Source organism: Pterocles gutturalis, unplaced genomic scaffold, assembly GCF_000699245.1.
Source record: "Pterocles gutturalis isolate BGI_N339 unplaced genomic scaffold, ASM69924v1 scaffold38601, whole genome shotgun sequence".
NCBI lineage: Eukaryota > Metazoa > Chordata > Aves > Pterocliformes > Pteroclidae > Pterocles > Pterocles gutturalis.
This window is the reverse complement of record NW_010106860.1, coordinates 13,877-28,330: the sequence shown is the minus strand read 5'-3', so window position 1 is coordinate 28,330 and position 14,454 is coordinate 13,877. Positions and strand designations below refer to the sequence as shown.

Genomic DNA, 14,454 nt, shown 5'->3' with positions numbered 1-14,454 from the left:
TATATATATTTTTTTTTTTTTTGGCAAATTAGGATATTACTGGAAACTCAGACTGGAAGTGCATTACTACCTCCTTTTTGAATGAGGCCATATACACATTCCAATAGAGCAAGGACTCATCATCTCCTGTGTGAGCCTGGAAAGTTCTCCTTGCAGAGGAAACCACTGGTGCACTCGAGTTCCTTCTGTATGTCATTGCAAGGAACACGCTATTCACCAATGTGGATGAAGTTTATTTAGAGTTGGCCTTTGGTCTTTGGTGGCAGCAGCATCTTCCTGTTAGCTGTCTGAAGGACTGCATGATCTCTTGTTCTCTTTCAAGGCCTGTACATGAAGCAAACTTCAGGCCACACACGGACATAACATACAAACAAGCAAGGGGAAAAGCAGATTCCTCCTGCATTGCTCGGAAGCAATAAAAGTACAGATACAGGCCATAGACAAAGATATAGGTTGGTTTTGTGTTTTCTTTGCTTGCCTACTCCATCTCTCTTGCAGACAATTATAGCAGCATCACAGATTTGCACATCTTAAATAGGACATATTTGACTTCCTGGTTGTCAACTTGAGCAAAAAAAGAGTTTTCACAACTTCTGTTTTTTCAGACTACTCATTTAGACTCTAATGCTTCTACCTCTTCTCCAAGACCTGTCTAATCAAGATTTGGGTTGGAGTCAGACCTTTCCATCCCTTAGTATTTGTATTGGACAGTTCTTTGTGTTTGACTTCCTTTTGTTCAAGTGCAAGCAATTGCAACATGTGACAGAAAGTGTTCCCTAAGACTGATACACTATGTTATCTTTCAGGCTTTCAATGTATTGTGCTTGCTACTGCGTGTCTTGTTCCTCCAGCATTCCAGTTGCAGCCATCTTGGGGCACCTTATGGATCTCATGAAAGTGGGTCTTTACTCAAATTTTTAATTGTTTTCACAAATCTAAGCACTTTAAGCAGACTGTACCACTGTCTGACAAGTAAATCCAATGACTCTACAATTTTTATCAGGTTATCATCCAGTTATTTGTGGGCACAGAACTGATAGGAGTAATTACGATTGTGACTAACCAGGGGAGCTGTGTTGCACGAGCTTTCCCTTTTATACAGTTGCTAGGCAGCAACTTGCAATACTCCTTGTGTTTTACCAAACCTGGACTCATTCTTGAAGCTTCAAGGACCAACAAAGCCTTCAGTACACTATTTAGCCACTGCTTGCTTGACTCTGAACCTCTAGGCAGTAATTGATGGTAGGGTAACTACCTAGAGTCTCTTAAATATTTGCAAATCAAATTGAAGAAGGAAGAAACATTTCTTACTGGGTACACCTCTTTATTTTTAACATTTTTAACATGTACATTAGCAGCCTTTTCCCTTAGTGGCTTTCAAATACAAACCTATAACTGAGAAGGATTGAAATGGCAGAGAGTAAACTCTGCCTTATAGGTCATCTACCACCTAGTGTTACATTGTAAATATAGACAATGGGTATTGCAGAATATCTGCTGCTTTTAGTGTATATTTTTGTTATTTCTTAGTAAAACTGATAAATACGGAATCATTAAAGGTTTTAGTTCTCAGTTTCTTAAATTTGTCTATACCATTTTGTACTATATTAAAAAAAAAAAAATGTAATTAAACAAGCAGCAGTTACTATCCAGGAAAGAAATGCTTAAGTTTTATTAGAAAATCCTGTTTAGTTATAAGAGACCCTTTGGAGGAGGAAGTAAATATGGTTAACTTCTCCTATCGCCCTGCCTTTCTATGAGGAACTGATTTTACAAACTAGACTTCTAGAAAGAAAGTGACAGATTACGAGGAAATAGCTGTTCGTCTGAAGAAGTTTAGAAGATATCAATACTATTCAAAAAATGGAAATCTAGGAAGACTTGTTTCCCTGGAATTATCATAAAATTATCCTCCATAGCCTTTATAGCTAGAACATGTATAGATTTGGTAACTGTGCTGACACAAAACAGTAGTTATAATCTAAGGGGATTCTTACATAACATATACCAGTATGTATATGATACTTGCACAAACATATTTAACGTTGGAGTTTTGACAAGAGGCAAGACTAGTTAGTACTCCATTGCTCCAGGTAAAGTGCTCAAATACATAAGTTAGTGTTAGTCCTTCTTTGTTCTGTTTGACTGCCGTGGAACAGAGCAAGGGGAGTGCTTTTGATTTATGTTAAAAATATGCAAACAGAAGCTGAAAGCATTATATTGCATATTTTGCATACTATTTCTTGATGATATTGGTAACTATATTAATGTGATATGCCCTGCTTTACACGTGATTTCATACAGTGTTGTTTTTGTCTTAGACCAATCAACCATGGGATACCCCCATTACACCCACAGTAAGCTGCTTCCTCCTTGCTAGCAATGCCACAAAGCAGTAACTGTAGGGAAGCCAAGGCTGTTTGACTGAAAACAGCCAGGAAAGCAAGGGCCCAAAAATAGTCAAAGGGGGCTGTTAGCCACTAGAAAACTGATAAAAGGGTAGAAAGAAGTTTGCTGTGTAAGCTGCTTATTCCAAGACAATTCACCTTTGTGCTTGGTAGGTCCTCTGAGCATCAGTTCTATCCACTGTTTAAGTAAATGGTTATATTTTTTTTAAAGCACATTATATATTTGCTTTTAGTTCTGTAGAAAGAACAGAAAATATAATGTGCTATTAGGAAGAACAACTCCACTTTTAGAAACCTTTTATTGATTTGCACTACAAAAACTCTCTCTTGCCATAGTAAAACAAAGTAAAACTTTGAGAATTTTTGAAAAAAAAAGTAGAGCCAAGAAGAAAATTCTGATACTACTAAAAACACTGGAAGATATAAGATCTATGGAAATATACTGAAGAAACTAAAATAAGAATAAATTGGAAGTGATGGAAATAAAGAAAAAAAAGTAAATTGACCACAAACTGTAGTATGATAAAAGAAATGAGGGAGATGCAAAAAACAAAGATAAAAAAACACTTCAGGATCAAAGGATATAAGAAAGTTCCCCAGGTTGGAGCAGGGGAAAGGGTGAGGAGGAAGGAGAGGCAGACAGCAGGAGGTAGAGGAGTCAGGAATGAAGGGGTGAAGGTGAACCTGGGAAGAAGGGGGGATGGAGGGAAAGTGTTCTAGTTCTTTTGCCTTTGTTTCTCACCATCCTACCCTATTTTTAACTGTCAGTAAATTAAATTAGTTTTCCCCAAGCTGAGTTTGTTCCACCAGTGATGGTAATTGTTAAGTGATCTCTGTCTTTATTTCAACCCATTTTCTTTTTCATCTTGTTTTCTCCTCCTGTCCTGTTGAGGTGGGAGGGGGTGGCTGGGTGAGCACCTGGCTGCTGTCCAAGGTAGATTCATGCCTTCTGTTCTTTTGGCAGGTCATTTATAAAGGGAGACCATTACTATAGGGAAAGCGAATACGTAGAAAAAATACACTCAGCTTCCATGTAAAATCTCTCTAAAGCAGGACTGACTTCTTTCTACACTGATTCCTACCTCTTACATTATAGCATCTTCAGAGGCTGGCTGCTGAACTGCCAGATGCGTGGCAGCTGGGAGCTGACAAAACTAGGGGAATCCACCTGCCCAGATGCCCAGCTCCTGGCTCTTCTCACTTGGGTACAGAGGACAGTTGAACTTCTTTGTGTACAGGGCTGCAGCAGTCTGAGCATTTCACTCCATTCTTCTCCTCGGCTCCAACTGAGTCTGCCTTGTATAGCTCACATGGATGCCTCTGTTCCCTCTATGCCATTATCACCAAGACTGTCCTCATTTTTGGAGGGGTTGAAATAACAACCAGCATCAAAATGGCATTACATCACAGGTACTACTGCTCTGTTTTTGAAACAGTGTATTCCCATTGTTTGGAAGGTCATGGTATGACCTGACATCATCACTAACAGCAAGCAGAAAAAAAATCACAGGCCCTTTGAGTCACTCAGACTCCCAAAAATCACATTTCATAAAAAATACTCCTCCTCTCTCTCTTGCTATATGCATGTATACACATATGTATGTCTATGTGTCTATAAACATACATATACATTGTGTGTCTATACATGAGTATACACATGTGTATATATCTATTTTATATACTCTTCTATATAAATAAAAAAATTGAAATTTTAAGGGAAAATAAAGAAACTAGAAAACTATAATATTCATTAAAATGTTTGTCAGTAGGAGATAGGAAATATTTAAATGAATACCACAGAGTTTGTGACTGATGAAGTATGGTAATAGTTTCAGTGATATAATGGAATATTTAAATTTGACCATGGATCAAACGCAATCATGAAAACCTGAAAGGAAAGAAAAATAGCATAAATGTGGGAGGAACCAAAATTAGAGAACCATGTTCACTCTGGATTGATTAGATTCAATCTCTCAGGACAAACTGAATTCCAGGATAACAAGTCTCATTTGTGATCTACCAGTAAGCAAGAAGAATAGAATTATATTCCAATAGATCATTCATGTTATCCTGCATTGCATTTTTTTCTCTTCCTTTAAATTGTTTTCTTTAAACAATCATTTACAACTCAGATTTTTTTTAAAAAAAAAAGTTTATAGCCCTTCTAGTAAACTTGGCATTTTTTTCTGATAAAGGAGACACCACTGAGATCTCTAACAAAGTAAATAAATATTTATGGATACATACACTTATTTAGCTTTTCATTTATTAGTTGTGAGTGATTAGTGTGGATTTTTTCAACTTTTTAACTGTCAGCCTCTTCTGAATGTAAACAGAAAACTAGTATAATGCAGAAATAACTTTTATATTTACTTTTAAATTATACTGACCTCAATATTCTAGATAGCTTAGAAAATTAGTGTTCCTCAAAATACATTTACATGAAAATATTACTGTTCTGTTAAGCATTTCCTGTATCCTCTATAGTCAGTAACCTGGATGGACAGATTTTAAAACTGTAAAAGAGTAAGATTTGTGGATTAATGCATTTAGATTTTGTCTTTACACAGAATTTTTTTTTTTTTTAAACTGGAAGAGGAAAATTCAGTGCTCTACTTTTCCAATTCTTAGCCCATATCGCATACTGAAAGTCATTAAAATAGTATTTTAGCATTTATAGAAGACACTCCAGCTCTCAGTAATTCTAGATGTTTAGCCAGTGATTTCTGTTTATCTAACAGCTTGAATTATAACACTCAGAGCAGTCAAATGCCCTTGCTCAGTATCCTTAGGTATTTTGTGCACTATAAATTTGGGCTTTAACTTCTGTTCTAGTTTCCAACTCACATTACTTTAGAAAGAAGAATGGCAACCTGAATGTGAAATTTGTAATACAACCTGAATGCCATACCTGTAGGACTCAAACAGTTAAGACAAGCTGGCACTTCTCCCACCTTCTATTCAAAGGTGCTAAAATGATTGCACTGAGGTAGTACTGCTACCATTTTAAAGGATTTATTATTGGCTGACTGTGCTCTGGGACATGCTGTGCTGTAATAAGAAAAAAATTTTTTAACAGTTCTAATAAGCAGCTGCCTATTAGGAACTAGATATTAAGCAGTGCAGTCGTTTCACTTAAATTGAAGTACACATTCTGTAGCCTCTAAGAGGCAGAACAAAATACTACGTTACCAGCTCAAAAAATGTATGGTTTATATTTTCTTTTCAGAAGTTTCTGGTTAAATAATAAAATATAAGTTTAAAAATCACTGGAAAAAAAAGTATGACAGAGGTAGATGTCTTTAATCACCATCAGCATGGATTGAAATATATATGAATTTTGCTATTTGAGAGATACTGAAAATAGATCAAACTTTTTAGTAGTTATGTATATCATTTTACTTTGTGAAGATAATGGCAAAACTAATTATGACCATATCTAGTCAGGATTTAACAGTAGCACAATGTGAGGTAAAGAAAAGTGGTAATCCACACAGAGATGCTGTTGTGATATATTGATATTTAACTCTAAGCCTCACCTGCAGAGCTACTTTGCTTTCATTTCTAACATTTCAAAAGCTATTCTGGACATAATTTCTCCCAAGCAACAGGCAAGAATGATCTGCAGTTGAGTGTCATAGCAAAAATGAATAGTGGAAAGGGTTTATCAAAGGCATACCTGTCCAGCTCTTGCATTTTCACAGACAAAAGTATCGTAGAATACAGCAAACTGTGGGGCATTGTCATTAACATCCAAAATTCTTACAAAGACAGGAACACGAGTAGTATCTTTGGGGTTGTCTGACAGGAGAAGAGAGAAGAAAAATTAGTTTATTTCCCTACTAAAAGTTTTCTGTTTTCTTACAAATTTAATGAGTAATAAAAATGCAAGATTAGGTATGAAATTTAGCATACAAACTGATACCAAATAAGGCCTCCTGAAAAATAAGCAGATGTTTTGCTTAGAGTAAAAAGTAAAGTACTGGTATATAGTGAACAATTAAGATTTTACCTTAAAATAGGGAGTGCAACTTTTAACAATCTGTGCAAATATAGTATATGAAAAATACGTCCACTACTATAGTGACAAATTTCATTACTGGGTGGGCTCAAGAGTATTATTCTGCTGTAAGGTTTTGATTTTTAATTCTTCTGTTTTGTTTTACACAGAAAAGACATTATTGCCTTTGTGCATACATATTTTGAAAAATTTTCAAGCCTGACTTCCTCTTTTGTGCCTTAATAATTAGGGAGAAATTCCAACAAAGCCAATGGAAGTATCCCCCCCAAAATCTAGTAAAGAAATTACTAGAATCAGAATTATTTTGTTTAAATTGCCCTAAAAAATAGGAACGTAGATTTTCAGACCCGACGTAAAGAAACCTCTCCCTTGCCAATGGCCAAAACCCTAGTACTATTTAGTATTATGCCCCCTCATTAGTATAGGTTAATTTAGGAACACAAGAGTCCCTGTTCTCACTTGCTGATCTAGGTGTCATATCACAAATCTGAAATAATGCCTGGAAGCAAAAAAGTGCACCCATTTCTTGGAGTTATGCTAAATACTATATGATTTTGCAACTTTAGTGGAATAGGACAAATCACAATAGAGATTACTAAAAATTACAGAGACCTTTTTTTCTTTTTTTTTTTTTTTTTTTTTCATTACAAGGTGCTTCAAATAAAATAGTAAACATTTAGGAGAAGGTGGCATGAAGTTCACTTGTTGTTAGTAACACCTTTGCTGAAGAGTCCGATATGGATCTTTTTGACATCCCGAATTGTTTAAAATGGCAGGTTTAGGGCACTATTTTTCATAGTCTTTTGCAATTTGTACCAATTTTTGAAATATGTTCTATTTCTAACACTGTTTTACCATTGTATCATGCTTTACAGGTAATATTTTTAAAGATTTAAAGACTTAAATCTCCCCCTTCTTTTCCCAAAACTAACGTACCTCTTTGGAGACCAACTAGGTCCAGAATGTAAATTTCCTCAAAGTAGCCTGACAAGGAAATAAGTTTAGCACTATGATATAAACATCCAAGGATACTCATTTTTTTTCAACATATAAATATTTCTGGAAAGTATTTTTACAACATTGGACAGAACTGTGAAGGATTGTGAGCTCAGAACCACACATTGCATAGGGGAAAAAAAAAAAAAAAAAGGTAAAAAAAAAAAGTACAGCCATTGGGTGTGCTCAGTGCAACCATCCTGTTACTTTGTATTACAGAAATGGGAACAGGCAGGCTAAGAGTGGTTAAATAGCTGCACACGATGTTCCATTTAGTTCTCTGCAGTGTAATTCTTGCCAACCATGTTTCGCTGTTGATCAGCAATTTTTATATTTTTTTGACTGATATAGAATTAACCCTGAAAAAACAACGTATTTGAAAGCAAGTGATCCTCACTATCTGATTTCAAAGATGAGACCTTTGTCCCTTAGAAATTTTTCTGTCAGGCAATTAGAGTTAATTTCAGCAATGTAGCAGGTTTAGGAGCATGCCTGCTTTCCTCTTTGTACTTTTAACATACAAGTATCCACAAAGAGCTGATTTAAATAGTCCAAGAAATGCTACAGTTTAGGGATCAAATTGAACCTAACTTGTAAAATGTATTAATTCTAAGAGCTGTAGGTGTAGATACCACAGGAAAAGGCAATGAAAGTGTTTCTAAGGAAATTTAGAAAACAATAGAGACAAAACCATAATTACCATCCTGAACTCTGCTACTTTAACAGCAAAATCATGTCATTGTACTCAAAGAAAAGGAAGAAAAAGGAATTACTCCAGTGTTATTTAATTGGGTAACATTTCAGAAGTAACTTTGACATTAAAGGTCAGTGGTGGAAGTAGGTGAGGAAAAAAGCAATGAGGAAACAGCTGTTGTTATCCAGCCCCAATTTACTTTCCCAGAATATCTAATAGAAAGGGGTGGCGGGAAGGAAGGGAAGTTTTTTCTCAGGAAGTTACAGCTGTAACTTTGCAGGCTAAGGAAAACTGAAAGGAAAAGACCAAATTGGCTTACTGATCTCAGCTGCTATAACACTCAGATTGTGCCATTGTGATATCTCACGGTCAAGTGGCTTAGAAGTATAGATGGAGCCATTTCCAGAATAAATATTAAATATCCTGTCAAGGTCAGTGTGACGATCCAGAGAAAACCTAAATATGATAAAGAGAGAAAGTGTATTATCAAAATGATAGAGAATGGAAGAAGGCGTATGTTTCACAACAAGTCAGTATAACTTTTAGGTTCTGTATGTTACATTACAAAGCTTAGTCTTGAGAAGACATTAGTTTAGTTTCTACAAACATTCGTGAAAATTCTCAAGGTTAGTTGCATAGAATGAGGAGTAAAAATTTCAATAATTTCATAAATATGACACAATAGTGTAATATTTGATCATCTGAGCTTTTATAGACCTATGTGAGAATAATAAAAAATAAGTCAGAATTTCAATATAATAATTAAATAATCGTTTTAATTCTGAAAGGAAAATTGTCTTTGATTTAATGTTCCTTCAGACTGAGACTAACAGATAATTTATGAGCTTTTCAAAAGTATGATTATAAGCTTAGCTTCTGCACTTTAAGATATAGATACTAGAGGTTAAGTTAAAAAACTCTATAAACACAAGTTCACATGCTGAACTTTCACTTTCATTAATATACTGATGCTAAAAGACCTTCTGTGCTGTTATAGTTGCTATACTTCTCCAGACAAAACTTCTACTAGCGCAATATGACAGAATGTAAAACTAGAATCAGAAAATTGCTTTCTCATCCGTTATTTCTAATATTTAACACTGCCTTCAAAGTTAGATTGAACCTTTGATGTGGAATCAAATTTAAGATTTTGTGAAGTACAGATCATTTATCTAACTACCTGGCAGAATTGGGCCAATTTTTTAAAAAAAGTCTGCTAGTATGCTTGTACAGTGCAATAGAAACAATTGTTCATGTTTCTATGAACTTTTATGAATTATCAAAAAAGTTTTTGCTTAGAGTACTTAACTAAATTGAGACAAATTAAATAATGTCTATAACTTTTTGTGGGTTGTTTTCTCCTTCCACCACACACAATAACATAAATATATAAAACAAACAAAAGCCTGACAAACAAGCCAACACCAAAATTAATACAAAAACAAAACAAAAGGAAATTAGAACAGCCAAAAAAGACTTCTGAAAGTGCAGGAAAGATGTAGGAAAATTATTTTTTTTTACTACTAGCTAACTAAAATAACTGTTAGTTAGAATTAAACAAAAATCTGTTATTTTTCAGATAAATTGTATTTAAGACTATTTGGTTTATATGATAAGCATTTGATTTTACTTCATCCATGGAAGGAGTTTTAATGAGGAAAATAACTTATTTTGACAGCAGTCTAGCTAACAGTTTTTCAATAAGGAATCACTGGTTTAGCTAACCAGATCTACTCCACATTGTTTCATTAAAAATTCTATACCATTTAATAATAGCCATGAGATAAGCACATAGTTTTACCCCATCATATTGCTTTTAATGGCTTGAAAATGCTGCCAATATTATTATTTTCAGAAAATACCTCCATATTCATTGAACAGAAGTAGAAATTAGTACAACAGGAAGCTATTAGCACTCAATTTATGGGAAGCCTAACTTATATAGAACTTTAATAAACAGAAGCAAATATTTTAAAATAAACAGCTAAACAGAAAAAAAACCCCAACAAAACTGAATCAAGTCTACAACCTGAAGTTGTAATATTTTTAATAGCAATATTAAAGTATTATACCAGGTGCTCTAATTTCAAAATATGACAACTTTTAAAATGCTTTAGTTTAAATGTTAGGTGTTCAATTCTGGGGTAAACACATGCTACTTGGCATTTAATTTTGATCTTGTAAGAATTAAAAGTTTGTAAAAACTTATCCTAGGTAATTATTGTTTGAATTAATGTGCAAGATTGCTTTGGAATTGGAAGTTGAGGAACAGAGCAAATACTAAAGAGAATTAGGTCTACACTATGCAAAATATTTAAATGTTCTTGTCTTCAAGTAGAGAGATATAATGAAAGCTAAAAGAAATTCCTGTACTATGAAGAGCATTATCACATATATCTTTGACATTTTTCTTCAAGTCAATTAAATCTAGGTTCAATAGTTCCTTTCAATTTTTCAGAAATTTCTTTGCCCCTATTACTCCAGCCTCTTCTGCTTTATTTTCTATGAGAGAATGAAATAAACATCAGCAGGACATGGAAAAATTGTATAAAACAAAGTTTAAGTTGCTACTCTGTGTAAATTATAGTGATGAGGGAAATTCCTGTCACAGTTCTTCAATTCATCAAATTGTGCCAGAAACAAAATGAGCCAAAGCTACAAGTCTGTCCTTTTTCCAGTCACGATTAAGAAAATAGAACTCCTAAAACTGTCAGTTGTCTCATGCGATTAGAGTGGATAAAGATGCAATGCTAAGCCCTTTGTATGTTCTTATATTTTAGAGCCTTGGTGTTATCTCCTATTTTTTCTGTGCACATGAATCACCACATGAGAAAATTAGATTCAGTTTCATTTCCTAATCCAGTTTTACCACCTGGGCCTCATTAAGAAGTATGTGGCAATTGACTTCAAAGACAGAAAAGGTTGTTTTGCTGGAATGTAATTTTTGTGCTTTGTTCAGTATTTCAGACAACACACATCCAACTTGGACAACATTGTCTTACCTGTTTCTTAAAGCTTTTGCATTATAGAAAAACAAACAAAAAACCTCACACCAAAGTACAGCATACTGCATTCAGCTAGATGCAGTGTAGCATGCAGCATCTAGTAGTATAATGCATAGTAGAAAAGATTTTTAAAGATATTAATCTTTCAATGCCTAATTTCTTGGAGTATTTGGGCACACAGAAGGATAATTTTATCCTGTACGGCAATCACTCTGGCAAGCCTACAAAGCAGGAGGCATGAACCAAAGCAGGTGAGATCAGTGCTGTATATGCTTTCCAGGACTGCCCAGAGGAAGCACAAGAAAGCTCTGTACCCTTCCTGGGCTGTAGACTGGTTTGCCACTTTATCACAGTGTGAAGAAAGTAGTCCTGAAGAGCCTACTTGAAATCAATGTGTAGTTTTATAAGTTTTCTGAGATTTGAAGTGATAGAAAATATCTCCTGTGTCTCTCGTGTGCAAGTGAATGCCTGAGGTGTTCGGAGGCTTACGGATAGCATCATTCTCAATTCTGTCTGTCTCTGGAACACTAATAAGTAAAAGAAGAACATATTAGCAACTTCTTTCTGTTCACAATGTGTACATGAAAATTCATGTTTATTACTATTTATCATAATTTCTTTAGTAAATTATGTGTTTACAGAGACTGGAGTACTACCTTATCGGACTTGAGGCTGAGTCAGGATCCCGTGCCATTACTGTTCCTATTATTGTCCCCAACTCAATATCTTCATGCACCTCAAAAAGGTAAGAAGATCTGCTGAAGACAGGAGGTTCATCTACATCTTCTACAGAGATTTTAACAATAGTTGTATCTTTGAAAGGCCCAAGATAATAGAAGCGTGGATCCACATGGGTATTCTCAGCTTCTACTTTTAAGGTATAAAGTCTTCTTGTCTCATAGTCCATGGGCTAAAAATGAAGATGATGATAACATTTATTAAATTACATTAATTATTGACAAATGTTGACCTATGTATATAACGGAAACTAAAGAGGACTCAAACTTTGTCAGATTTTGACCTGTGTTGGGGGAACCCCAGTACACTTCAAATTTTCCACAGCATAGAGATCACTTTCTCTAATAAGAAGTTTACATTTTTTTTAGAGGAAGTTTCTCTTCCTAAATATTATTTGAATTATAATAGCACCGATGACGAAAAGATTTTCCATGCACATTTACCAATTGCTGTTTCACAAGAGTATGGATTTGAAACAAGCATATAAGCATTTAAAATACTTGAAATACAGACATTTCAGAATAAGGTACTTAATACTAGTATTTCTCAGGAAATACTATAAACTCTTGGATACTCAAAATGGCCTAAGTATACTTATTGTCGAACAAATGCAGCTGGCCTTAAATATCAAGAATATTTTAGGTTTATTTTAAGGAGAGTGTGTGTGTGTGTGTCAAAGTTCTCTATATCCAGAGAAACAGTAAGAGCTTAATCTTGTTCCTTTTCATTTAATTTAATGAACCTAACATCACAGATTATTTTTTTTTTTAAATAGATCTGACATTTTTGTCAGCAGTTCCTTTTTAAAATAGAAGGAGGAAAAGTTCAGTGTTATAATTAGAAATCATTTTGGATAGAAGAGAACCTCTATTCCTTCAAATTTTTCTAACTGTCATAGATGAAGAGTGTTAGCTAATTAATGATACTGAAGAAATGAGCAAGCTGAGAATTTACCTTTCTGACACAAATAAGACTTCATGAACTCCCCCAGAATCTCAGGGAGATATCAAACTGGTTGTTTTCATTCATCAAAATGGGTGGCAGAAGACCTGTTTTTTCTGCCTAACTGCTTTCAAATACAAATGGATGTTTATGAAAGATGCCAGAGTGACAGCCTAGAAATTTAAATATGCTATTTAAGAGCAGAAACATGCAGTCCAGTGAAAGAATGAGTTTCCCCACCACCCCAAACTTATTTTAAAAATGTAGTTGGAGCAGAAGGGAGAACATCTATTAATACAATTCAGAAAGGCAACACAGTGTTGCTGTTTAAGCTAGATGTGAGACTATTGGTGTGTCTATAAAGTGCAGCATGCTGCTGTTAAAGGATGCTGGATTCAAGACTAGAAGCAAGGAAGCCATGTTAGTCCTGATTTATTCTAATTAGCTGGCTTAATTTGCCAGAAGGTGCACCATGCAGATGTGGTTAACTTGCTACTAATACACTCACATCCAGTTTGGACATCTCTTCAGGCTATGATGTAAACACTGGATTTAAAATGTGTGGGTTATACAGGTATTCCAACATATCACCAGTTATGAACATAACTGTTGCCCAAATATATGACATTGTGGCAAAGCAATAATTTTCTCTGTGAGAACTTGTATAGAAAGACTTGTATATAAAAAGTTATTTTACAGCAGAAGTTAGATTCAGACATAGTAGCTTAAGGACTCAGTAAAGGAACGTCAGCTGTTTCTAGTTATTCACCATGCAAAACAGAAATGTCAATCAATGTGGCCAAATAAGCCATCCCAAGGGAACCTGACAGGCTTGAGAGATGGGCCTGTGCAGACCTCATGAAGTTCGACAAGGCCAATATTCACAGAATCATAGAACCCTCCTATGTTACTATGAATAAAAATATAAAGAATATTTTCATAAACGAACAAACTGAGCATATCTTCTTCCTTGCTCATTGCTGCTGTCTGTGCTCTCTGAATAAGCTATGTATTAATCAATATGAGAATGCATCCTGAAAATTGCAACTGTGTCAGATTGCTAATGACAAAATGATAAGACCTTGTTCATTAGCATTTATTGGTGACATTTTTGGAGCTGCTATGTTATCATTTTTTTATGGTTGATCCAGTTATTAGACTGTTTTTTCAAGTCTGTATTGATTTAATAGAATAAAGTCTGTGTGAAAAATCTGAAGCAAGAAAGAAGGGAGCATCTCAAGAGAAGCCTTTGCAAACTTCTAGGAAAAGGAAAAATATTTGACCCCAAACTTTGTATTTTCATTCCTTCCCAGATAAACTACAATGCTGACTATGAACACAGAACCTACAGATTAAAAATGAACACACTCTGATCTTTGCAAAACTTGCCTTTTCTTTGGTTGCTATGGGATGGGTTTACCCTTGGCTGGAGGCCAACCCCACACACCTGTTCACTCACCTTAGCCCCTCCCGAGGATGGGGGAAAGAATTACAGGGATAAAGGGAAAAAGGACTCGCGGGTTGAGAGAAAAACAATTTAATAACTAAACTAAAATAATATTGAGTATAAAAGTATATACAAATATACAAATGGGTGATACACAGTGATCCTGCCCCCCCCCCCCCCCCTACCCCAGCCCACACCCGTTC

General features: G+C 34.9%; 1 protein-coding gene across 1 annotated transcript in view; it reads right to left on the bottom strand.

Annotated features, from left to right (window-relative positions):
* Positions 1 to 6,087: 6,087 nt before the first annotated feature.
* Positions 6,088 to 14,454, bottom strand: part of LOC104472311 (cadherin-10) — a gene marked incomplete at both ends in the record, with an annotated part of 15,903 nt that continues 7,536 nt past the window's right edge. The window contains 3 exons of the mRNA XM_010087922.1: positions 6,088 to 6,209; positions 8,439 to 8,575; positions 11,781 to 12,034. Coding sequence (XP_010086224.1) covers positions 6,088 to 6,209; positions 8,439 to 8,575; positions 11,781 to 12,034 — 513 coding nt within the window. The remainder of the gene's footprint in view (positions 6,210 to 8,438; positions 8,576 to 11,780; positions 12,035 to 14,454) is intronic.